This window comes from Colossoma macropomum, unplaced genomic scaffold (genome assembly GCF_904425465.1).
Source record: "Colossoma macropomum unplaced genomic scaffold, Colossoma_macropomum, whole genome shotgun sequence".
NCBI classification, from domain to species: Eukaryota; Metazoa; Chordata; class Actinopteri; order Characiformes; family Serrasalmidae; genus Colossoma; species Colossoma macropomum.
The window spans coordinates 13,698,425-13,725,551 of NW_023494787.1; the positions used below are offsets into that span (position 1 = coordinate 13,698,425).

General features: G+C 37.6%; 1 protein-coding gene across 1 annotated transcript in view; it reads left to right on the forward strand.

Moving 5' to 3' along the window:
- lpcat1 (lysophosphatidylcholine acyltransferase 1) overlaps positions 1 to 13,454 on the forward strand; it is a 32,627-nt gene extending 19,173 nt beyond the window's left edge. Inside the window, exons 6-14 of the mRNA XM_036565644.1 lie at positions 3,085 to 3,143; positions 4,135 to 4,169; positions 6,106 to 6,160; positions 6,502 to 6,584; positions 7,019 to 7,144; positions 9,248 to 9,401; positions 10,465 to 10,557; positions 11,534 to 11,675; positions 12,909 to 13,454. Coding sequence (XP_036421537.1) covers positions 3,085 to 3,143; positions 4,135 to 4,169; positions 6,106 to 6,160; positions 6,502 to 6,584; positions 7,019 to 7,144; positions 9,248 to 9,401; positions 10,465 to 10,557; positions 11,534 to 11,675; positions 12,909 to 13,093 — 932 coding nt within the window. The 3' untranslated portion in view covers positions 13,094 to 13,454. The remainder of the gene's footprint in view (positions 1 to 3,084; positions 3,144 to 4,134; positions 4,170 to 6,105; positions 6,161 to 6,501; positions 6,585 to 7,018; positions 7,145 to 9,247; positions 9,402 to 10,464; positions 10,558 to 11,533; positions 11,676 to 12,908) is intronic.
- Positions 13,455 to 27,127: the final 13,673 nt, after the last annotated feature.

Here is a 27,127-nt window from a genome sequence, read left to right on the forward strand (position 1 = left end):
TGTTTTATTATGTGTGTACTTCATTGTCCAAACTGAAACATTTTGATAAGCCATGCAAAAATGCCCTTCCAGTTAGTTCACATGCATGCACTCAAGAAGCGCCTGCACACATGTGCAGAGTCATGTTACTGTGAAATGGGGCAGATGGGGCCGGGCATTGTTTCTGTGACACTCCCATAATCAGCCTCAGGTAAACTAAGGACACGAACACTAGCATAAAAGGCCGGTGCTGATTTACGATAACTCTCTAAGTTGTTGTACAAACAGTAAAAATGATTTGGTTTTAGTTGTGAGCTGGTTAGAAGAACATTGGGCCTCATTCACCAATATCTTTCTAATTCTTTTTGAAAAAGGTCCTAAGGAAAGGTCTACATTAGATTCATGAATTGTTTTTAAACCACAGAATTTTTACTCTTGACTGTGCATAGATTCTGTTTTTGTTTTTTTGTTTTTTTGTTTTTTTTAATTTTTACCCAATTTTCTCCCCAATTTAGTCGTCTCCAATTCCACCCGCTAGTTAGGACTCCCCCAATTACACGACGCTATCAACGCTAGGAGAGTGAAGGCTAACACAGGCTTCCTCCGAGACCTGTGAAGCCAACCACCGCTTCTTTTCGAGCTGCCGCTCACGCAACGTCACTGGACAGCCGAACGCGCTCGGAGGAAAACGCCAACCGCCAGATCTGTTACGTCAGCTAACAGACGCCTGCGCTGACTAGCATCGCGCTGAGTGATGGGGGGAGAAGGGCAGCCATCCTACCCACCCAGAGAGAGCGAGGCCACTTGTGCTCTCTCGGACTCCCGGCTACGGATGGCTGTAGCATATAGATTCTGTTTTTACCTAAGAACAAATCCCAAATAAGAAAATATGAATGTCAGAAAGTGGGTTTTAAGAAGAAATTTCTTCTTAAGAACAGTTGGTGATTGAGGCCCATTGCTTTTGTTCCTCTTCTCAGTCCAACTTTATCAATAGCAGGGATTAGTTAACTCTTACAAGTGTGTAGAACCCAACATTGTAATAATGTCATAACCTCAAAAATATAATATAAATTTGCACTTAATTTGGTCAAAAATGTTATAAAACCTAATAAAGTACTAACTTACCCAATTACATAATGCAGAGTTTTAACTGAGAAAGCAGTAATACCAATAATGTAATACCTTATTACCCTACTGGGAATTTTTTTCAGGTTGACTATATGTAGTGCCTTCTTCCGTAATTGGAAATGTATTCGTCAGTTGATCATTTTGTCTTAGGAAAATCAGACAAAATAAATGATATTCATGAAAGGAGGAAAACAGTAAAGCCGTCTGATTGTACTGGAACAAAACCGGCTAACAGTGGTACCTTCTGTTCTTCTCAGTTATGTAATAAGGCATTACATATGGTCAACCTGAAAATGTTTTAAATTCCCAATAATGTAATAATGTATTACAATATCAGTAAAAAAATAGTATTACATTATCTCTTAAGACATCATAGACATAATTGGTTATTAAATTATTACATTTTCAGGAAGCTATAACATTATTGTGTTATTGTTGGATTTGATCGAGGATCTGTTCATTTGTTTTCTTTGCCGTCCAAGGTTCTCTCAAGAGTCCTCACCAACACTGAAGTTCGAAGACATGGATATTTTGCTGTCTCACTCTTTGTTGTCTAGATTTTGCATCCACAAAAATCACGAAAATCATAGCCTGGACAGTTCTGATCTTTGTTTTCAGAGAATTCTGAAAAATAATCCCCTCATAAGTATTTTATTCAGCCAATCTATAGACATTTTAGTAAGTATTTTATGTTTTACTTGCAGAGCTAAGATCTGTAACATTTTTCTGAAAGCGTTTGAATCATTCACCCTGCTTCTACAGCTGCAAACTGATCTTGAAGTAAACTTTTATTCTTATCTGTTGCTACACTAAATTTAAATTGAGTGGCTGTAAATCAAGCTTTTGCTAACAGTAACTTGCCAGATTTTAATTCTGAAGTGAGTTAGTTAATGATAGTTCAAAAACCTGAAAAGAAAGCAAAATCTTATGAGCGGCAAAGTTGGTCTCATTTTCGCATTAATAATTTCTTTCTACAACAGTTTTTGGATGAAGGGTGCAAAATCTTAATATGTGCAAGTTGTCATGATGTAAAACCTTTACACTCGTAGGGCTGACATAAGAGCTAAGGGACTGTCTGCAAATTTCAAACATCGAAATCCAAGCACAACACTTTAATATAAAGCCTTATAAACCAGTCTAAGCCTTTTAGCAGATAAATCACAAATGCTGGCCACTCAGAGTTTTCAGAATGACCCCTATGCACAATTATAGTTTGATCTTTTGACTTTGACAAGCAAAAGATTTTTAACAAAATCCCAGGACAGCAGTTTAGTTTTTAACATGGCTTGCATTCGTGTAGTTGTTAAATACAAAGCAAAGACAATTAATATTCCTACAATCTTTCACTTTGTGTGTGTTTAGGTTCAGTTCTTGTTGAAAAATGCTGTTTCTCTTATCTTTATTTAACTATGTGACTTTGAAAAGACAATCAATCCAAAAGTAACAGAACGTGATCAGATTATCTTCCTTTAATATAGTAATCCTTTGGATTATGCTACAGTTATGTTTTTTTAACAGGTGTTCAGTAATCTGTAATGGAATACATTGTTAAAGCAACTCTCCCAGCCCTGTTCCTCATATACACATTTCTAAAATGTAGAAATTGGGGCTGTATTAGAATTACAGAGAAATCGTACATGTATTTCTGCAGGGTTATAAATGCAGTACAATCTATATGTTACCGCATTTGCTCACATTCTACATTCTACTCTTCTGGAGTACAATAAATACATAATCAAATATTGGTTTGAAATATTGGTCAAATCGAATCACCTGCCCTGATTCTGATTATTTGTTTTAAGAAATGATCTGCCAATACGGACATGATGATGATATTATTTTGCATTTCTAAAAAACATGCTATAAGCAGGCAGTATTGTGCTAATTGTACTAATGCATTTTAAAGGATAAGGGGTAGTAATGTACATTTTTTTTATTTGGACAGTCATCATATTTTGGCTCCTCCTTCTATTTTAGGTGCATTTATTCCAGGCGTTCCAGTCCAGCCGGTAGTCCTGCGCTATCCTAATGAAATGGTAAGAAAAGAAAGCCTTTCAGAGACCCCCCCCCTTTTCAACACCACAAGGGCTGACTAGAAGCACCTAAATGATGTTAAACTCATCTCTCCTTTTGAAATTCATCCTTAAAGCGCTAAATATTTGTTGAGTTTGGTTCGTAGGAGCACTAAAAGTTTATTTATTTTACCAGTATATTAATAAGAAGTGTAGTAGGTGTAATACAGCTTGGCTAACACTGGTGCATGTCCTTTGTGTTACCTTTATTTTTTTATTTTATTGTCCTTGATGGGTTAAATAAATAAACAGTAAACAAAGCAAGTTAAGTTTAAAATTCAGTCTTTCACTTTTTGTCTCTCCCCTTCTCTCTCCCTGTCTGTCTGTTTCTCTCTACTGTCTCCTCTAATTAATAATGAAATAAAACTACTCAGGTTGCATTTAGATGTTCCTTGGAAATCTTGACCGTTATAAAGTTATATCTCATAGCTGGCACACAGTGATATATGCAGGAGTTTAATAATATGAGACTAGAGCTGGGCGATATCATGACATATGAAAAAAAAATGCAATATCATGACATTTTCAAGATACGTGATATGCTTCATGATGTAAGTTAGAACAGACTCAATGCACCCGCACTGCCACATTTAAAAACTGCTATGAAAAACTAGGAGTACAGTGAGTTTTCACATTTCACATACTGCACTGCACTAAAATTGATTAAACAGGGACAAATTTTGATGTCTTTATAATGAAAAAGGCAGTTTTTAAGTGTTGTTTAAGTAATGTTGATGCGTAGAAAAGCATATTGTAGTCATATTGCCCACCTCTACATGGAACTGATACCGGGAGGCTAGTAGAATATTAGATGCAAAGTTGTGGCTTTGGTCCTTAGAGCTCTGTTAATGCTGTAGTCCTATAATGGAGTGTTTGTTTTTCTGCACTACACCTGTTTGATGTCCTTCTGTGTGTTTAAAGCTCTAAGCTCACACACTTTGTCTCTCGTTGGCAGGACACAATCTCCTGGACATGGCAGGGACCTGGAGCGTGAGTCCTCTCTTCTGTTTTCTTCTCGTGTCTTCTCTTGTAGTAGCTGTCACTACACAGTGTGCGTCCTCTGCCCAATTTGCACCATGCATGCACATCACTGTTGGGCATGTGTCCACTGCATTACGTTTTACAACACTGCCCGATCTGTAACCTTCATGCCTGTTTTGCGATTTGCTGTATTAGCAGATTAGCTTGATTAGAGATTTAATGTTAAAATCACTATATGCAATTATATATATAATCATTTTTTTGCTAGTTTAAGACTATTTAGTATTAAGTTTCTTTCTGTGGGTAAAAACATTCAGTTCAGAGCACAAGAAGTCAAGAGGGATGTGGAAAAAACCTGCTCAATCTTGCTACCCAATTAATTAAGTATGAGCGCATGTCTGTGGCTGAATCTCAGATGGCTCCTTACTTTTTGTATAGTGCATAGGTCATGAAATCAGGGATTCTACACAAAAACACACCGTTAAATAGGATGCTGTGCAGATTTGACTGAATATAAATGGCTTTTATTTTGACATATAATGCACTGTGCATAGAAGCCGCTATATAGGGAGTAGGAAGCCGTTTGAGATTGAGGCTATATTTTGCCTGGCTTTGTTCATGCTGTTGTTATTGTAGCACTCGTACAGGCTGAGAATGTCTTCAAACACAAAGTAAAACGGCTCAGGTAGATAATCACAACTTAAAGCTCTGTGTTTTCACTGATAAAACATGTATAATAGCCGAACAGAGAGGAGTGCAGAATACAGACGTAATTACTGCTGAAGAATATGGGCGCTTTGTTACAGCTCAGCTACAGTTTTACACTGCTGTAAAATGATTACACATATGTGGTCTTCTTCTTCTTCACCTTCTTCTTCTTCTTCTTTTCGTTCTTTTTGTTCTTCTTCTTCTTTTTCTTGTTCTTCTTCACCTTTACTACCATCTTCTTTACCATCTTCTTCTTCTTCACCACTATCTTCCTCTTTTTCTTCTTCTTCTTCTTCTTCTTCTTCTTCACCTTTACTACCATCTTCTTTACCATCTTCTCCTTCTTCTTCACCACTATCTTCCTCTTCTTTTTCTTCTTCTTCTTTTTCTTCACCTTTGTCACTATCTTCTTCACCATCTTCCTCTTCTTCACTCCTTCTTCCTCTTCTTCACTCCTTCTTCTTCTTCTTCTTCTTCTTCTTCTTCTTCGTCACCTTCATCACTATCTTCTTCACTATCTTCTTCTTCTTCTTCTTCACCTTCTTCTTTTTGTTCTTTTTGTTCTTCTTCATCTTCTTTTTCTTCTTCTTCTTCACCTTTACTACCATCTTCTTTACCATCTTCTTCTTCTTCACCACTATCTTCCTCTTCTTTTTCTTCTTCTTCTTCTTCTTCTTCACCTTTACTACCATCTTCTTTATCATCTTCTCCTTCTTCTTCACCACTATCTTCCTCTTCTTTTTCTTCTTCTTCTTCTTCTTCACCTTTGTCACTATCTTCTTCACCATCTTCCTCTTCTTCACTCCTTCTTCCTCTTCTTCACTCCTTCTTCTTCTTCTTCGTCACCTTCATCACTATCTTCTTCACTATCTTCTTCTTCTTCTTCTTCTTCTTCTTCACCTTCTTCTTCTTCTTCTTCCTCTTCTTCTTCTTCTTTACTACCATCGTCTTCTTCACCTCCATCTTCTTCACCATCTTCTTAGTCTCCCTCACCATCTTCTTCCTCTTCTTTACTCCTTCTTCTTCTTCTTCTTCGTCACCTTCATCACTATCTTCTTCACTATCTTCTTCTTCTTCTTCTTCTTCTTCACCTCCTTCTTCTTCTTTACTACCATCGTCTTCTTCACCACCATCTTCTTAGTCTCCTTCACCATCTTCTTCATCTTCTTTATCATCTTCATCTTCTCTGAGGATTATAGTAAAATGAATGAATTAATTGTTGATGTCTCTCTTTCAGGTTTAAGATTCTATGGCTTACATTGTGTCAGCTACATAATTCTATAGAAATAGAGGTGAGAAGTGGTGACAATATCTTGTGTGATGTAATTTCTTAACTCTAAGTTTATAATCTCTGTTCTGCACTTTTACAAAAATGAAGGTTCCCAAGTGGTTCTTGGCTTGGATGTAGGGTTCTAGGAAATGCCATCCACCTATATATAGAACATTTACATTATGTTGAGCTTTTAAACTTTTTAAAAGGTTCTTTTCACTTGCACCTCATTTTTATTTATTGACATTCATTGAATGATTCTTTAGGGAACCAAAAGTGGTTCCTCTGTGGTATTGGTTTAAATAACTCTTTTTGACACCGTTTTAAGAATGAAAACTGATTCTGATTCTTTTATTTGCTCAGTATCTTCCAACATACACTCCTTCAGAAGTGGAGAAGAGGGACCCGGCTCTGTTTGCCAGCAATGTGAGGCGTATCATGGCCAAGTGAGTGTTCATTCCAAGCCTTCTGTTTAGTGATATAAAAGCCTCTGGACCCAACATGAGGCAGGATATTACATTTTTCTTTGGTTGTGTTTCTGGATGGCCACTGCAGTCGCAGATCTGCTTACTCAATTTTGATTCATAATATATGTTCATTAACCTCTGCTTGCACAATCCTTGAGCCAGCGCTGTTAGTATTGATTATATCAATCATAGTGATCTACAGATTATTCTGATGACAAATTGAGTGATCAGGATTTAAAAACATAACTGAACAGTAATCACTGCCAGTTCATTAAGAAGGTAATTTTTGATCAATGATTTATTTCTTTAAGTCAAGCAACTGAAACGGCTGTAGCTTAAGCAGCTCTGCATTTTGTAGATTATGTTTTTCAAAGCTTCATCTTTGGGTTTTTGTTCATCTGTTTAATCTTTAGAGCTCTGCAGCTGCCTATCATCGACTACTCATTTGAGGATTGCCAGCTTGCAATGGCCAAAGGCCCTCTGTGTCTGCCCAGCCACACCTGCCTGCTGGAATTCTCCAGGCTGGTGCGTAGACTCGGGTGAGTACCATGAGTGACCTCTCACTGCAGTGAGTACTGCAGTAACTGCTGAAGTGAGTGTTGAGTAATGGAAAGTCAGATCTTCAAATCTAAATCAGATAAACTAAAGCAAGACACACATAAACAGCTCATGGATTGATCCTGTCAGATAATTGTTCAGATCATTTACAGCACTTATGAGTGAGAACCACAGTCTTTCCGGGTACTCTGTCCAAAATGAATTGGTGTTCTGTTGTGGACACTAGCGTGATTCTCAGTGGGTGAGTGAGTGAATGCTTTCACCCTGTGAAGTTTTTTGATATACATGTGACTTGTGTGCAGTTATATAATTACATAGTTGATACATCATGAATACAGTTATATTTGTGGCAAAAATGTGAAGTATTATTTTTCTTTCCATAAAACAAGATTGTAGACACAAAAATAACTGCATCCAATTCATATGATTACATTTATTGCAGTACTGTGCAAACATTTTGGAGACCTGAGAAAATTGGATTTTAAAAGCTATCAATCTGGTCAGTAAGGGTTTGCTCAGAAATATACTATACAAACAATATTAATACAATAAGTAATAATTGTACATGTTACTGTCTTGGTTTAACCATTTCCAAACCTCCTTGTGGCAGCCCAGTATTAATTGTAGTTAATATCCAATACCTGGTTTGGCTAATCAGTACTTCATAAATGTAAATCCAGTGTGCTGGTGATAGAATTTAACAAATCTATGCAATGGCTGGGGGCATCCAGGAGAAATCTGGAACCAACCTTCTTTATTCAAACTAGCTGACAACACATCAACTACTTTTTTGAAAAAAAAAATGTTCTTGTTATATTTTACTATATGTATATTTGCATTGACTCTAATGATGTATAGTGTTTTACAAGCAAAAACACACTTATTGGCAAGATAAAAGGTTTTAAACATTGTGCCTATTTTGCACAGCACTGTACGAACATAAATCTGGCATAGATTGTTTAAGTATGAGTTTGTCAGGGACCTTGTTCAAACAGATTAATCTTAAATGTGAAAAGATGCTTTTTACCTAATTCAGCTTAATTGCTCATTTTCCTTTGATGTGAAAGTTTAAAACTTGGACTTTTTATAGAAAATTTAGCAAGAAATGTTTGAGCAAAATATAAGAGGAGACAGTGTAGGAGAAGTGTATACACAATGGGGATCCCTAGAAAGTCTAATCGAATAGCTCAGTTAAATGCTGTAGATGATGGAAGGGCCACTCTTAGTCATGCCCCTGAAGGACACTGGCAGTAACAGTGAGCACAGTGACTCTGTGGTATGTGAGTGTTAAGTAAAGGGGAATTAAAGGGCCGAGTGTGGTGCTGCGTCTCTGCCCTCGAGCACGCTGCTGTATCCCAGCTGCCTCTTAAAGAGAAGGACATGAAGTGCAGGCTTTGCTTGGTTTGGATTAAAAGTTGTGGATTGATTTCTCTGATATCACCTGAGGTTCTGTTCTTTGTTGAATGGTGGAAAATACACTCACCTTTGAGAACAGCGCCCTCTACTGAGGAAGGAGAGTGAGTTTATGATTGTGAAAATGTCTTGAAGTAGCATGAAGTTATAATTTTGCCCTATTGCACACTTTTATTGTGCATACAGTCTTGTTCTGTGCAGAGGGAAGCTATCTGTTTTTCCGTGATTGGTCATGTTCTGACAACGAAACAAACAAGAAAGTTTGAAGTGCAGCATAAATGCATAACAAACATGCTGTTTATTTTGCTGAATTGAACATATTAGAGAAAAAAATAAATTATAAACTATAAAATGTGTCATGTACAAAGGTTATAGCACATCTTTGATTTATTTTTTCTGACATGTTAAACTCAGCAAATACGTAGAAATTGTTCTCTGGAAATTTGCAGGAAATTTGTTCCGTGTAGAGAATGTGTGCTGACTTAGTTTTACTTGGACAATCAACAAAATGGGTAATTTTATCGGGGGTGTTCAAACTTCTGTATTCTTGCATTTTATTTGTCTGCCTTATAAAACCAGGGGTAAATTCACAATCATGTCTCAAAAGTGTACCCCCTTTAACAACAGCAGGAGATATTTATTTTGTTAGTGTGTGCTTGTCTGTCTTGCAGGCTGAAGGTGGGAGTGACTGAACAAATCCTTCAGGAGGAGAGCAGCAGAGCACGAAGACTTTGTGGACAAAAACTAAGCCTGGAAAGTTTTGCAAAATATGTAAACCTACCTGTGACAGAAGCATTGCAGGACATCTTTGCCCTCTTTGAGGAGGTACAGTAGGCTTTCTTATGTTCTTCATATGCTGAAAAGGTTTATCAGAACATGTCATTCTGCTCCAGTTATTACTTTTTAATAACAATAATAATAGTAATAGATTTTCATAAGTCAAGTCACCTAAGGACACTGTACTATATTACAGTTGATAATTGTTAATAATTCAACTCAAAAGTATTTCTGTATTGCTTTTTACATTGGATATTGTCACAAAGCAGCGTTACAGATCCTGTGTGAAAGTCAGAGGCTCCTTCATTTATGCAATTACCAGTCAAAACAGTCATAAAATACAAGTTATTTATGTGTCAGGAAATATTTCTGAGTAGATCAGATATAAGATAATTCACTTGCATAAGAAAGAAAAAAGTCTGAGTAAAATAAATGGGAAATCTAACTACTGTGCAAGACCTGGTAGACCACCAAAACAGTCCCCTTCAGATAAACAGCACGTAAAACTTTCACTTTAGATAAGATCACTTCAGAGACGCCAACTCAGCACTATGAGTCTGAAAGGATGTGTAGCTGTTCAAGAAGACCTTACTGAGAAAAGGAAACGGACAAAAAAAATATAAATCAAACAAAGAAGGTACTGGTGTTCTCAGAACAATGAACTGATGCCCCCCAGAGTCTAGAACTCAACATCACTGAATGTCCTTGGAATCATGAGAAGAAAAAGCAGAAATCACCCAACTTCTAAGACTGAACTTTGGAAGTGTGGAAAAATATTCCTGCAGATTTCTATGAGAAACTGAAAGTGAGTCTCCTGAAAAGAATGGAAGCTATAATAAAGGCAAAGAGTGGACACAGTAAATACTGAAAAATTATTTTTTAAGTTAGTTAATTCAGCTTCTGGGTATGATCTGTTAAATGTATGTTTTCTGCTTTTTCCTGATGCTGAAAAACTTGAATAAATAACTTGTACATAATGGCTGTTTTGACTGGAAATGAATGACTTTTGCACAGCACCGTATGTAGGCCTACATGTATTCAAATGCATCTCCATTTTTCGTCAATCTGTGCAAAATGAACTTATGCTTCTGATTACCTTGTGTTTTTCCAGCATGGTCAGATGGATGTGAGGGAATATGTCATTGCTCTATCTGTGGTCTGCAGACCCTTCAGATATCTGGACACCATTCAGCTGGCCTTCAGGGTGAGGTTGCTTTCAAGTGGTCACACATACAAATTTGTTTATTGATGTGAACCACACACACACTTACATAATCTGATGTTAACGTATAGTATCAATCTATTTATAATAAATGTCCAGCCAATATAAATAATGATAAATAATAATAATAATAATAATAATAATAATAATAATAATAATAATAATAAATAATAAATAAATAAATAAATAAATAATTAAAAGGAGGAGGTTATGGGGAAAAGGGTGCAGAAAATGCAGTTAATAATAGCAGATACTGTTAATGATACCAACATTTGATATGATCATTTAAGTAAAAAATTGTTATTCAAATCACATAATTTTATATAATAACTGTTTACTAGCATGTCTCAGCACTGCAGTAACACTGACATAGTGGTGGTGTGTTAGTGTGTGTTGCGCTGGTCTGAGTGGATCAGACACAGCAGTGCTGCTGGAGTTTTTAAACACCTCAGTGTCACTGCTGGACTGAGAATAGTCGTCAGCAACAGCGTCCTGTGGGCAGCGTCCTATGACCACTGATGAAGGACTAGAGGATGACCAACACAAACTGAGCAGCAGCAGATGAGCTATCGTCTCTGACTTTACATCTAGAAGTTGGACCAACAGGGTAGGAATACCTAATAGAGTGGACACTGAGTGGGACACAGTGTTTAAAATCTGGGAGCCATTTCAGATGGGCTACACTGCGCTCTTCAGGAATGCATAATCCAATAAACAACTAAAATGCATCGTTATTCTTGCCATAGAGTGGGGGGCTTTGGTGGGTAGGGGGCCTAACCAACTATTTTGTCTGTAAGTAGAACTGGCACTGGTTACTGCACACATGACTGCTACAACATATAGTCAGACCCATCTGTTCTATATTAATGAATACAGTGTTATTTCTAAGCTTTGGGTCCTGTAGTACAGATGTTATGACGAAGATATGTGTCTAAACCACAGTTCCTGTTTTGTCCAGATGTTTGAGGCTGAAGAGGACGGGGCTGTAGTGGAAGATGAATTGGCTGTCATTCTGAAAACAGCTCTTGGAGTGGCAGACCTCACTGTGTGTAATGTCTTCAGAGCTGTTGATACTGAAGACAAAGGAAAGATCACATGTGGTATGTATGTGTACATTGAATTATTTGAGTGATTGTTTGGTCTCTTGAAATTTCACAGCATATCGTCGCTGTCATTAAAAAAAAACTCATAACTCTTTTGTACCAGCACACCAGCTGCCTGCTAGTTTTTTGCGAATATTTCATGATAAATGGACCAATAGAAATGGTCTAAAGTAGAGTGGTGCAGCTATAATTGCAAAATTGAGAGTTTGATCCCCAGTGATGGTACAGCCATCCATGGCCATTCATGACTGTCCTCTCTGTCTGGGAGAGTAGGATGGACCCTGCCCTCTCCATCCATCACTCAGTACGATGCTAACCAACACAGATGTCTGTTAGCTGATGTAACAGAATTATCCGTTAGTACTCTCCTCCAAGCGTGTTGAGCTGTCCAGTGATGTGTTAGTGTCAGTTCAGAACAATGAGGTGGAGCTTCATGTGTCTCGCTGCAAGCTTGTGCTAGCCTTCACCCTCCTAGCTTGGTAGCATCGTGTAATAGAGGAGGACCTAGCTAGCAGGGTTTGATTTGCACATGATTAAATTGGGGGGGAAAATGTTACTGTTTCAGAGATACAAGGTTTTGTTACCACAGTAACTACATGCTTTACAGCTCACAGAGTTAGTTTTAAGGGGAATTCCAAGAAGTCATTACGTTGTAAACAAAGTCATTTAGAGTCATGTGAAATTATCTGTTCTAGAGAAACTTACTGAGTCAGAATTGTTCACAGTGGTGGTGATGGGAACCAGATATCTGAAGAGATAAGCTCCCTCACAGGAAGTTACTTCATGAAACAGCATACGTTGCCTGATGTCTGAGATTGTTCTTAATAGTTTTGAGCATTATTTAAAATCCAGTCATGGCAGAGAGGTACGGCAAGGTGTTTTCAGATTTACCAGTATTTCACTAACAACACTACATATGAAAACCTCAAAAGACACATGACAAAAAAAAGGCTATGTAGACATCATGACCCCTGGTTCCCATCACCACCACTGTAAGGAAATCCGTGTCAGTTTCTCTACACTGATGTATTTTTCATCAAACCGCTTTGAATGACTTTGTTTACATCTCGGCCATTGAATTATGCAGAAATTCTGAAATAAATGGTGGATTTCCCCTTTGATGTAATTTCAATAGTGTTTTTAAGGGATATCAAGTGATGTTGACTCTGACTAGTATTGTAATTAGAAATTGGATTTTATGAAAACAAACTGTCGTGTTTTCTGTGTCAGATGATTTTCGCCAGTTTATGGAGAGATGTCCGAACTTCATGGAGCTTTACCGCTGTTTCCGTCACCTGGCCACTCTCACCTGTTCTGAACCGCCAGAACCCATAACAACCAACAGCTTCTGTTCTGACTTCAGCCTTCAGGAACAAACCACATCCAAGAACTCAAACAGCAAGAAGCACGACTGAGAGCATCTCTGATGATGTGTGTGTGCCTGAATGCATGTATATAGCAGAGTGTAAGTATAAGTAAGAGAATGATTGAGAATTGAATTTTGCACTTTGCAGGATTTTGGTGATCTATCCATTCCTTTAAACTTTTTTCCCCTCAACAATTTTGGGTTACACTGTACTCACAGATCTTCAGAAAGATGTTTAGGTTTTTTAGTAACATTTTAATTTGTGCATTGTTTTTTAATTGAGATAAATAATCTATTTATTCCAGGTTTTCTCTACAAAGATTCATTTTGTCTGTAATTTCAGACTGATTTTAGTACAGGTGCATCAAAAACCAAAAGTATATGCTTGTGTTCTTTAAAGTGGAAGTTCTTGTAATAAAATTATTGATTTTACGTGCCGTGTAGCCTGTACTTAAATATCCAAGTAATTCACCATCAATTAAGATATTTTAGGTCTGGTCTCTGGTTGTTCAAAAATCGAATAACAAAAAAACATTTACATGCAGCTACAAGCATCTACAGAAATGTCCTGTTTGTTAGTCGCCTCCAGTTATTTCCCGGTGAGGCTACAGTGATGGTTGTACTGAAAGCAGTGGTGATGAGAGTACAGAGCTAACCTACTAATCAAACTGACAACACGGAGCAGAACAAATTTGAATAAGATGCATAATGTCAAAATAAATACAGGGTGTCCCAAAAAAATTGACATCATTTGAGATGTGAATATCTGAGTAACTACATGTCCTGGGCAAATGAAATTAAATAGGCTTCATGTTGAACAATACAAGATTTATTTATCAAAATTCGAACAAGAAATTCAGAAGGATGTAGATTTTATAGCTGATTTCACAGCTTCACAAATGTCATATCTTCCGATACTGGTGGTCGTCCAGATCCCTTTGCCCACAGACAGCCAGCCTTCCTCTTTGAATTTTTTGTGCCGTGTCCAAATCTGCTTTCCAGTTGGTGCATTTTTACTGAATTTTCTCGAAAATGCAGGCTGCACACTCCTGTCTGACTGTGTTCGAGCATATTCTAACACACAGAATGCCTTTTCATTTCTAGTTAACGCCATTCTTCAACCTGGAAAAAACATTAAAAATAAAATTTGGTTAGTTTTTACGCATTTTTTTAAAAAATTTGAGATCATTTGAGGGACACTTGGCTACATTATTAGACTATGAAATTATCCCAATTTTTTTGGGACACCCTGTATTAATGAAATGTATTAATATGTTCATGGCATGCTATGGCGCTTGTTGCTTGAAAAAACAATATTGAGTAAAAAGTGGGCTGAAAAAATAAGATGTTAAGAACTTTTTTGACAAGTTTGTCTAAGAAGTCTAGTGGGTCACAAAATCACTTATCTATTATTATTATTATTATTATTATTATTATTATCATTATATAAAGGTTAGCATGATTTTAATAGCCTAATTGTACTATTTTTATGTCGATTAATAGGGAGTGTTTGTTTCACGTTAAACAATCCACATTTGTTTTGTATGGGCTATACGAAAGATACATGGATTGACGTGATCTGTTTACCTAGTTTCTGACCACAGAGCTGCTTCTGGCACCTTTTTGGCAAAAACTCCAGCAACACTTCTGTGGCTGATACACTCGTACCAGCACCACACACACACTACCATATCGGTGTCACTGCTGTGCTGAGAATGATCCAGCCAAATATCAAACAGCAGTCCTGTGGTCAGAAACAGTATGGAGTAGAGGGTGCAGCAAGAGATGGGCTTCACTCTGTAATCCACTCCTTTATGGTGGAATTTAAAAAAAAAGTGGACAGTCAGTGAAGGTACAGTGTTACTGTTTCTAGTAAAGTTGGACGTGAGTGTATAATGTACGTTATTATCAGCCTTGTTTTAAGTATGGGGTGTAGAAATGGAGATATTATTGGTTAATATTATTTTTCACAAGGTGCTGGCATCACCAAAACGCTGAATACAGTGTAGAGGTGAGCCAAAGTCATTACATTTTGATTGAATTTTATGGGAAAGCAAGAACTTTGTCTTTTAATTGATCATGCTTAATATGACCAGGGACATGAACTAACAGTCAGTATTGTTTTTAGGTTGGCTTTAAAGAAAGGGTTCTCTGAAACCATTCCTAATTTATACAGTTTTCCCCTTTTGCCCCCAAATGTAGTCAACTGTGTAGTTTTGTTCTGGATATGTTCTCATATCACTCCAGCAAAACTAGAGGCAAACGTCAGATACTAAACATGACTTGATCGATTGACTACATTTAGCGTAAGGGGAACATGTATAAACTTAGGTTTTCCTCTGAACCATTCCATTAAGCTCCTATACAGCAAAGTCTTTGTGAGTGTCCACCAACAGAGGGAGCTCTACACTAAGATGTGAGAAACAGCTCATATTCTTTGACAAGTGTGAGGTAAACAGATTTGTTTCATTACAGTAAGCAGTGGTGAAACTGATGGTGTCTCATAGGGCTGATCTGATAAGATGGAGCTTGTTAATTAATAATTAATTAAATTAATTGGTTTCACTATTTGCCTATTTAGACCATTAGCAGTGTGTAGTATTTGTAAGCCTTGTTTGCAGCTCAGTCTCTCTTTGGTGTAATTGGTGTAATTTGTAGCTTTTGCTGGTGTTGCTCAAGTTGAAAACTCAATCGCTGATGAGAACATCACATTACATTTAGTTTTAGAATCCAAATGACTTTATTGGTCGCGTGCAGGGGTTTGTCTTGGTGCGTACTTAAACTGAAAATACAGAATATGAACAGAAGCCTAATAATACAATAAATACAATGGCACAGTCACAAAAGGTGTTAGTAAATACCCATCATCTACAGCAGAGCAGGTGCGTTATGTATTCTTCTTTCTTAATTCTTCCATCTCCAGAATGGCATGAGCTACTGTGCAGCCGTACAGTCCTTAAAGGCTTAAAGGTTCATGTGTGATGATGTCATTATTTGGATGCATCATTTGCGTCCAAATGCATCATCACTGCAGACTGGTGTGCTATGTTTTGTGTGTGTGCTGAGGTAAGCCTAGCCAGCAGAGTGTCCTTGAAGGTCATTGCCTTTGGGAAAGAAGTCTTAACCCCTTCAGCTCCATGCAGCAAAAAGAGATTTGTTCATACACATTTATCATATTAATAATTGCTGTTGTTTTATTCAGGAATAAACAGCATAGATTGAACTACTATAAGCCAGACGCTAGAACGTATTTTATGGTGTTGTTTTAGTCAAAGTTATATACTGTAATTATTTACATTAAATCCTTTTTATCTGCTGGAAATTCACCACTTTTCAAATACAAGGCATTCTAGGTGTTAACTAGAATCAAAACAGGGTAGCACTTGAACTCTGCTACATAACAATGACATAACCATGTCATAAACATGTCATAGTAGATGTCGCACGCTGTCATGAGTTGTTATTACCTTTACATTTAGCTGTTATGACAGACGTCATAATGTTCAATGTCATGACAGATAACTAAATTAAATTAGCATGTGACATAAGCTGTGATGATAAACAATATGGCATCTGTCATCGTAGTTAGTAAATGTTAACGATAACATGGCACTGTTATATTACTGAACAAAATCTGTCATGACAGCATATGACAGCTGCCACAGCATGTTTATGGCATGGTTATACACCCTTAGAAAAAAATGTGTGAAACTGTCAGTGGGGCAGTGCCTCTCTTGTCACTGCGGTGGTACCCTCAAGAGTACATCTCAGTACCTTCAGTCAGGGAACATAATTGTGCCATAAACAATTGAAATTATATTGTCTAAGTTGTACTGACTCCACACACCCCGTCTCGTCTCCAGGCTTTTATTTTATTGTTCTGTTTTAAAACATGAGGTTATGAAAAGGTACAAATTTGTACTTTTCACATGGAAAAACTTATTTAAGGTTCAGAATTGGACCTTAAAACCACTGTTATACCTTTGAGGTACATTTACATTGTTTGTACCTTAATGAACAAAAAATGTACCTGTATTTCCAAACTTTTGAACGCTGGTATATGTAAGCTGGCTGCCGTATTTGATTTCACTGACCATCTACTAGTAATTTAATAGAAGGAAGGTTTACTGCTGCACACATTTAGTGAATCTCCTTTTGATAAGCATATTACTGTGGTGGCCTACAGTACTGTCCATACAACTTAGGCACCGGACAAAAATAAACTTGAAAAGCTGTTTATCAGGCTGGAAACATCTCAGAATACCATTAATATTACAATAATTACAAACAGCATTGATGCAGTAAGTAGTGATTTTATGTATGTCAGTGTGTTCACGTAATCATTTCCAAACCGCTCCTTGAGGAAGCCCAGCATTAACTATATGAATCATCCAGCATCTGTTTTGGCTAATAAATGCTTCATTAAATTAAATCGCGTGTGCTGCAGCTGGAAGTTAACAAATTTGCACAATGTATTTATGTTTATTAATATCTACTCTAATCGTATGTGGTGTTTTAATGAGCAAAACACACTTATTGCCCAGTTAAATGGTTTTAAATAATGTGTTTTTGCACAGTACTGTATGTCTATCTATATGTTTAGCACAATTCCTGTCCTGTCCAGATTTAAGGCAGCCAGGTTACCTACATTTAAGTTACAACATGAAATCACCATTATTTATTTCTTAATTTTAGGGTCAGATTAAGGGTCTGTATGTGGGTCAATACTTGAATTCCTTACTCTTATAAGTTACATAGAAGTTTCATGAATGTTATCAAGTAATTTACAGAAGGTGCTGAATAATAAGTTAATAACTAAAACAGCCTGGGGTGCAGAGGGTGAATTAAAACCAATAAAAATGCCTATAAAATGTTTTCAGTCTTTTTACTTGAGTATTTTCAGACAGTTACTGAAAGTTGAAGAAGTGCATTGTGAATATAATCAAGTACAATGCATTGACCAATCTTTTATTCATATTTCTTTATATTACTTAATATTCCCCTTGTCTCTTGAGTGGTTTTATTCCTATATTTCTTTCTTTCCTGCAGTCCTTACCTCTTGCTTTTTCTCTTGCTCTTACCACCCACCGAACACCCCCTTTTCTGCGTTTTAGTGTAAACAAGTATGCACCTGATGTCTTTTGTTATGAATATTTCACAGAAACACTTCCTCACACTGCCATAAGGTGGGGCTAGCACACTTAAGAATCGGCCACAACCTGCCCCCTCACTCCCTGGCTGAAGGAAAAGCATTACATCATTGCTGGTGTAAAAATAGACTGAGGGCTGGTTTCTTGGTTTCTTGGAAGTGGAGCATTTTGCCACCTGTGTCAAGGCTGTTAATAGATAATGACATCATCTGAAATTGTTCACGGAAAAGCAGGATTTGGCACACATCTGCACCGAACTGATCAAGCTGTTAAGCAGCTTGCCTTGCTGAATTATCCGGAGTGTCCTTGATCTTTAAGCTTAGCACTATACGGCTTTTGTAGTTTGTCTGTCTTTAGGCTGCATTGAAGGATGGCTTATGGTTATAATGAAGAAATGAGTACAAGATCATTTACTTATTGAGAAGGAGCAGCTCTCCTTTAATGCACTGTTTGCCTCATCTGAATCTGAGACACGCTCCAGAGCCTGGTGTTTACATAAGGGGGAAAAAGTCTATATTTACTGCTTATATAAAGTAATCCATCTTATTGATTTATACCTCTCATCTCATGCACTTTCATGCTGGAATGAAACTTCTAGTCTCTGTTGCGCTGAGAAAAGTAATGCATGGTGTTCAAATATGCACATCATTTCCACATTATTTAAATACTTTACATCAAAACTGTTTTCAACTTTCAGTTTTCTTTTGGCAATAATAATATTCATATATGTTGTTCATGTAGAAATGATGTGAACATTTGAATCAAGAAAATTCAGGCATCACTTTTTTTTTCAATATGTTCATTTTCCAACATTGTTCTAGATACGTTTTTTGATGTGTTAAACAGTTAGATTATATAGTAAGGCAAAATATAGGCCCTTATTTATAGTTGAGGAGCACATAAATCTGTCAGGGATCCAAAAAACGACCACATTCACATGCAGTCTTCTTTGAAGTGACGCCGTAGACGAATCGCTTTTGGTTCCCTGAAGAATCTTTCAGTGGATGGCTCTTTTAAAGCAGTGGTTCTCCAGCTAGTCCTCAGGGCCCTGCAGCTGGTTCATGTTTTTGCTGTAACCCAGCTTCTCACACCTGTTTCATGTATTCAGTGTTATTAACAGCTTTGTTCAGGTGTTTTGTGAGCTGATTAGAGCCAAAATATGGGCCCTGAGGCCTGGTTTGAGAATCATGGCTTTAAATAAAAAATTATCTACATGAGACATGTGAGTCTGAGGAACGTTTTTAAAGTTTAAAGAAGATCCACATAATGTCAGGCTTCTATACCAGGGGTTGGCAACATGCGACTCCGGGGCTGCATGCAGCTCTTTTACTGCCCTGTTGTGGCTCCACAGCAGAATTCGATTTTTTAGGTAAAAATAAAATTATCCTCCTTTGCAGTAAAATAAAGCTCTGCTGATCGTTCAACACAGTTTTAACAATAAATGCTCTTAAACGCTGGAGTTAATGTAGAACTGCTAATTCACCCTTTAAACATGAAGACAGGTGCACAGACTGCTGGTCACACAGTAACGCTGACAACAATCTCGCCTAGTTAGTAGCTAACAAAAAAGGTAAAGAGGGAGATGAACATTGATCATTTAGAGATGTATGGACTTATTTGTGTTTATAATCACTCCAGCTGGTTTCCTGATTCATTTAATCTGCAATAAGAAACTGTCAAACACTAAAAAGTCGCGAGGCTGAAGTCAGCATCTCGCTTGCCAGCTTCTTGTTCGAATGTCTTGTTCCACCTTAAATGGTGCTGCAGTTACATTCTGGCGCCTCAGGCACCATTTAAGGTGGAGCAGGAAAATTCAAACAGGAAGCTGGCGAATGAGAAACTGACTTCAGCCTCATAAAAAGTTGAACATTGAGAGACATTTTACAAGAAACTATTATACTTTTGCAGAAAGTTTCCTGCTGGAGATGCGAGAAAAGTCCATATACTAGTACATTAGCACATACTGAGACATATTTACAGCCAAGATGGTAAAATAGACATAAAATGTTGTGGCTCTCAAGGTGGTTTGATTTTTGTTGAAAGGACAAAATAGCTCTTCTTACCATATGGGTTGCCGACCTCTGGTGTATACCAATTAAAATTTTCTTCTAGAGCCATATAGCCAAGCCAAGAACCATTGAGGAGCCTTTATTTTTAAGGGTGTAGTTTCCCGACTCCATCATGTCAGGAGTTCTGATGGAGCTTAAGAACCTACAGGCCGATGTTATGTTATGTATATAATGGTGTTATCTGTCATAGAGGAACATGAAACGGTTCTTTGGAGCAATGTCATAGAGGGACCACAGTGACCCCAGACAGTCCACATTTTTTGCTTTATTCCTATCTGGACAGTTTGCGACTCCCTGAGGACCAGTTTGAGAATGATGTATGGTTCATTGAAAAAACACATTTGTAAGTGAAGTGTGAGTGTAAAGGACCTTTTTAAGACTTAAACAACCTCCATATATTGAAAGGTGGTATTGCTTTATTCTAATAAATTCTAATCCTAACCCTAACCTTACCTTCCACCCTAAACCTAAACCTTATCCTAACACTGTAGATATTCAATACCACATAGTTTGTTAATAATTGACATAATTGAAGTATACTAAAAAGAGTTCTTTGTAACAACCGAGGAATCAATTTGGTGCTATAGAGAACCATATTTAAAATGTTATTTTGAAAACACGAGGTTCTGCCTTCATACAGAAGAACCATTTAGGCATTCATTTTTGGAGTCATCCTGATTCTACATATCACTGTTGTCGGAACAAAATGTCATATCTTCAAAATGGCAACTTCACAGGAGAATGAAAAACATATTTTACTTTTAATGTAAGTCAGTGGAACCAGACTTTTTTTCCAGGTAATTTTGGGCTGTTTCTCTTGGTCCATTCATCATGAAATTTACACCCAATGTAAAGGGCAAAAGGTATTTTCAAGTTATGTCAAACATTGAAAAACGACAAAAATGGAGATACAAGGTTTTGTTTCGACAGCAGTGGTGTAATAACTCCCTTTATTAAAGAACCCTCGAAGAACTCTCTTTTTAGATGTTTAGCGCCTCATAGACCTGGATTGTAACTCACTCACTCACATTCAGCAGGCGGAAGATTCTCCACTTCATAAAAGTGCTGCTTCACATTAATGACACTCTAGGCTTTGTTAGGTGTGTAGGTAATCCATAAAGAACTCTAAAGTAGAACCATAATGGTTCCTTTTTGCAGGATTTTTCTAGACCCACATCTTCAAGCCAGCACCAAATGTGAAGAAAAGACCACACAGCGCAGAGAAATGTCCGAAATGAGATGGGTGATGGACGTGTCCCACCCGCTGATGTTTCTTAGCTCTTCTAAGGTTAAGCCCAGTGACATTTGCCAGTCTGAGTTTGACAGGTCCATCCTATTGCGGAGCATTAGCATGATAATGATGAGGAGTATGGATCATGATATTTTGGAAGCCATGCTTTCATCCCGGCTCGCTGTCCCTCTCCATGTATAATCAGCCGCTGCCTGTCTTTGATGAGCAGGGAGAATTTCATTAAATTGCTGATAGGGGCTCATCTCCTTCACCACGCCTTGGGCTCCTTACCCAGAATCCACACAGACGCGTACATATATACGTCTGCGCAGCTATTCATATATGCAAACATTTCTGTCAAATCTCCCAGCACCTGACAGCAGTGTGAACCCAATAAACCAATATGGAGATAAGAGCTGGTGTCAGTAGGCAGAACTAATATTATTTGTGCGGTGGAAAGCGTTTATCTGTCACGGGCTGAGAATTGATGGTTTTGTGTCACTTTTGTTTAATAATGATGTAGCAATCGCAATATGCCCACTGGCTCCGGCTCTATTAAAGTTCAAAAGATTATCCAAATTAAAATCTCATTTGGAATATTGCTTTTTGCCAATAGTAGGTGGGTCCTATTGGATATGATATTTCTCACTTTTTTGCTATCCAATTAACATTTCCATGTTCAACAAACTGCAGCGATGGCAAATACGAGCAGGCTTATTTGACTGTGAAATATTATGATAGCTTCGTCTAAAAGAGCAAAACTTCATAAAACTTTTTTTAATTCGACGGCTGACAACATGCGAATATTTAGCGCCAGATCTGTCCACCTGAAGTGGCTTCCTCTATTTACATAACAAGCAGTGACTCCTAGCAGTGACAACTGGTGTCTAAAGCCTTATCTAAATGACAGTATTTTATCACGTTTGCTCATTATATGTCATCATGTTGAATTAAAGTGATTGGTTACAGTCTGGCTTGCGGTTACGTGTATCTGCATAACAGAGCATTACTATTTTGATCATTTTTCACGGTGGTCTACAGCTGATAGCTGAGTTTAATGCATGCAGCTCTGCTGGTAATGTTGAGTGACGGGCTGTGATCACAGAAGGCATCAACTGTCAGGATTTCAGCCCAGGGACTGCAGTTATCTCTGCATATTCTTCCATTCAATCCTGATAGTCTACCAAATTCATGTATTCAGAGCAGGGTTTGAATCGGAGCTGTGGTCTCTGTGGGATCTGGAGATGCTTTTTTAGGCTACAATTTATGTGGAACACCAATTGTCACAAAATGCTACTACTATTACTTTTACTACTAATAATAACAAAAGTAGTGAATAACAATAGAAATATTGAAGATTTACAGTCTTAGTTCAGCATCTATCTTCTTCCTTTCAATCCTTCTGCCACACAAAAAGTAGTTATGCTTAACCTATAACTCATAATAGTACAAAATAGTAAAGATGTAAACAATCATTCAGAGTGGCGTGGTGTGAAATGCTCCATTCTAGATACTTACTGAGGCATACTTGTTCACAGTGGTGATGATGGGAACCAGACATCTGAAGAGATAAGCTCCCTCACAGGAAGTTACTTCATGAAACAATAAACGTTTTATGTTTAATGTTTAATGCCTTTAAACGCTTCCTCACAAAACTTTTGTCTCTAAACTTTTTTTTTTTCTATTCATTCATGGTGGAAGGGTAAAGAAATCGGAGTCAGAGTTTCTCTACAACAAACCATTTCACATCAAACCACTCTTTGTTTACATCTCTGGGGTTCAACTATGTCCAAAATTCATCATGAATGGACCAAAAGAAATGGTTTCAAATCACTTGAAATAAAATACTGTTACACTTACATACATTAAGGTTAAAGTCAACCTGAATTCAAAATTGTTGTTAGTTCATGTTTCTGGTCATATTAAATATGATTAATGATATAATCTAATTGAAAAGACAGAATTCTTGTTTATCTGTAATCTTTGATTGTAATGTAATGAGTTTTGCTCCACCTCTGAAACATCCTCTGATTATTGATTGTCAGTGTGCACCAGTGGGCCAAAAATATCATATTTCACCTCCCCCTCCCACCGCTCCCACCTAACACTGAGAGAAAATGCTCAGCTGGCATTAGAAACCCTTCCTGATATCGTGTTTCACTCAAGAATGGCTGATCTTGTCAAGATACTCTTTCAGAAACATGTTAACATGTTTACACATGAACCATGAAATATTTCATTATTTACTGTAATATCAACGTTTTAAGTTGGTTTATGCATTTAATCCCTTTACTTTTAGATCAAATGAAGGAAAAAATTGGAAAGGGAAAAAAGCTGATTACAAATTATCACTATTATTATTATTATTATTATTATGCATAAAGCATTAGGATTTATGGGACGTCAAACAATGAAGAAGTAAAGCCAATCTCAGGAAAACATGAGGGTTAATTTGAAGCCATAAGCCCCGCAGTGGAAGCACAGCAGGTGTAGAAAGAGCCTCATCCAGGGTGAGTCATATTCAGCAGCTCAGTCAATGGAGCATGCCAGTCTCATCTCATTTCCCCTGCAGCGCTCTCTCTCCCAGCGCAGTCTGTTCCACTGACGGAGCTGCTGTGTCTGTGCTGCTGGAGTCGGCCTTCACACGCTCCGTCTCCCCGCGCTCCTGATGGGCCGGAGCTCAACAAAGCCCAGAAATTCTTTCCTTATGAAGATATCCGTCATGTGGAATACATGAAAAGTAGCGTGTTCACTGGTCTGAGGATGAGAGACCATAAGCTCCCAAAAGCCTACGGATGTCACTTTGGCAGTGACTGTGTAAAGCATAGCGAGAGTCCTCTGATCACACTGTGTTCACACTGTGGTCTTTTCACCAACATGTGTGGAGTGTCTGCCACAGTCTTAGGCTCTCTGAGAAGGTTTGATTTAGCCCTGTAGGATTATTTAGATATTAATCTTACTTAAATTTATTACTATAAATTCTTCATTAACTGCTATGTAATATGTAAGTTGTAAAATTATGAAAGTGAGGAACTAAACTGTGGACCTTTGGGTTTAAGAGTTTAAAGTTATTTATATGCATATCAAGCATTTATTTGTTTGGAATATACTACTACAGCAAAATACTTTAATATTTAAAAAATAATTGCAAAAATAACTGCAATTTCTGCCTGTTTTTGAGGAGGTTCCTCAGTAGAACTATGCACAATTTTGCTTCAATTTACACAGATTTTGATGAAAGTGGCTCAGTCTTCCTCTTTCAGCCCTCATTGCTAGCTAACAGCTCAACACAGAGTCACAGCAATTCACACATCCATAGAGAACACTGTCCTGGTTAATCTGATAGTGGTATGGGTTATTTCTGTGTTTTTATTTAATTATTTTAAGTTAATATGAGTTACTTTCCATTCCACTTGCATAATGACCACTAGGGGGCCTGCGGAAAGAAGCTACTACAATAAAGAATAATAAAAAATGGCAACTAATTGTTGCTGTTTGATCTAGAAAGTTTGATTTCAATGAGTTTGATTCCTAGTTATTGTATTCTTGATTGCTATAGTACAGTGAAACAGATTGGCCACCCTGATAAGCAAACCACACTGTACCAGTAAGAGTCCTTGGGCAAGACTCCTAATGCTGCATTCACCTATATCTGTAACATGATTCAATTGTACATCATTCTAGACAACAGTCTCTGCCAAACGTTAATAATCAGCGTTCTCTTCTTTAACACTGGTGTTTATTTGGTGTTGCAGTCAAGCTCTCCTTAATTTGTTCCCAGTTATGAGAACAGCTCAGCCAAACACGGTGGCACATTATGGAAAAGTGTCAAGAGCCTGAACATTTAGATTTGCAGTATATTTGAAGACCAGGAAGCAAAGTCAAATGGATTTCTGTTTCTCTGTGTATTTCCACATTAACTTGTATGAGAGCAGAGCAGTGAGCAGATTTAGACTGCAGCACTGCACGCTCCGTAATGCCTGGTAATGGATTGTTAACGGTGCCTGTACTGTGGGCTATGAATGGTAGATGAGAGAGGATGACTCACTGCCTGGTTGGGGGAGGAGAGAAGGTGGAATGAGTCATCGCTGCCTTCCTTCAATCTGTTTACAGCTCCTGAGATAGATGGCCCCCGCCGATAGATGGCCATCCAATAAGAGCGGAGACGCTTCCCCTGGTTTAAAGTCAGAGCTGGCTACACTGATATCACAGCAGAGATGAACGATAGATATCAGAGAAGGTGAATAGACCAGCATGCACCCCCCCGTTTGAGTATGCTGAGAATTTATTGAGCACATTTGGGAGAGTGGCCTTCAAATCCCAAGCCTTTCTTACAAACAGAAAAAAAGAATTGCTGGAATATACAAAAATCCAAAAAAAGACAATAAAGAAATGAGGGAAAATACAAGTAAACACAATAAAAATAAGCGATTAAAAGGGGGATTTTACACAAAACTAGGATTTAATATGTATAATATTTGTCAGGTTATGTAATATTCTGAAGTGCAGTGTTATAACCCTCAGCCTCATCGGTGGGACAAAATTCATGATTTTGTATCCTTTTTCTGTCTTCGACCATAAACGTTCTCTCACTTCAATACTCAGTAAGCATTATGCAAATATGTCAGCCACTGGTAGTCTAAAAAATCCTGACTGCAACACTTAAAAAAGATGGGTTCTTTAGCAGAGGTGGGAACAAGTCACTAAGTTGCAAGTAACATGTAAGTCTCAAGTCTTCACACTCAAGTCCTGAGTCAAGTCCCAAGTCAAGACAGTCGATGAAACTTTATATTTGAAGATACTTTTAGCTCTGCCAACTAAAAACAACCACTAGTTTGAACTGAATTTAGACAACAGAAACCAAACGACTGAGCCAAACAAAGTTTACAGAAAAGACAGCAAAATGATGGTAAAAGTACGAAGCTGAAGTTGACTTTTTTTTTGCCAGCTTCTTATTTGAATTTTCCGTTCCACCTTAAATGGTGATGCTGTTGATGCTTCGCTTGTTTCCAGCATTTGGAGGCAAACTTGAGCTCTCACGCTTCCCTTGTCTTCCGAAATAAAAATAAACTGAGCATAAGCACAGTGACAGACTTCTGATGACATTGCTGTTTATTCAATTTATGGCAGGAAACAAATTCATTCACATGAAAAATAATCGACTGTGCAGAGTCCCATCTGCAGTCAGACTCTGCACGTTTCCTCTACTTTGAGTCTCGAGTCTTTCCAAGTCATGACACTCAAGTCCAAGTCAGAGTCCGAGTCACTGGTGTTGAAGTCAAGGTCGAGTCGCAGGTCTTTCCCGATTTTCTCAAGTCGAAGTCGAGTCAGAGTCGAGTCCAGGGCATTTGCCTCAAGTCCACACCTCTGTTATTTAGTTAAGAAAATGGCTCTATATAAAACCATGAACACTCAAAGAACCCTTTGCATGATCGAAGGGTTCTTTGCATCGTACAAGGGTTCTTCCAATTGATGGAGAATGTGCTGTAGATGGTTCTTTATAGCACCTTTTGAAAAGGGTTCTTCTCTTGTTATAAGCTTGTCTTCATAACAATAGCAGACCCCTTTTTGGTGCTGTATAGAACACTTTTCAAAAAGGTGCTATTAGAACCATCTACAGCACATTCTCCATC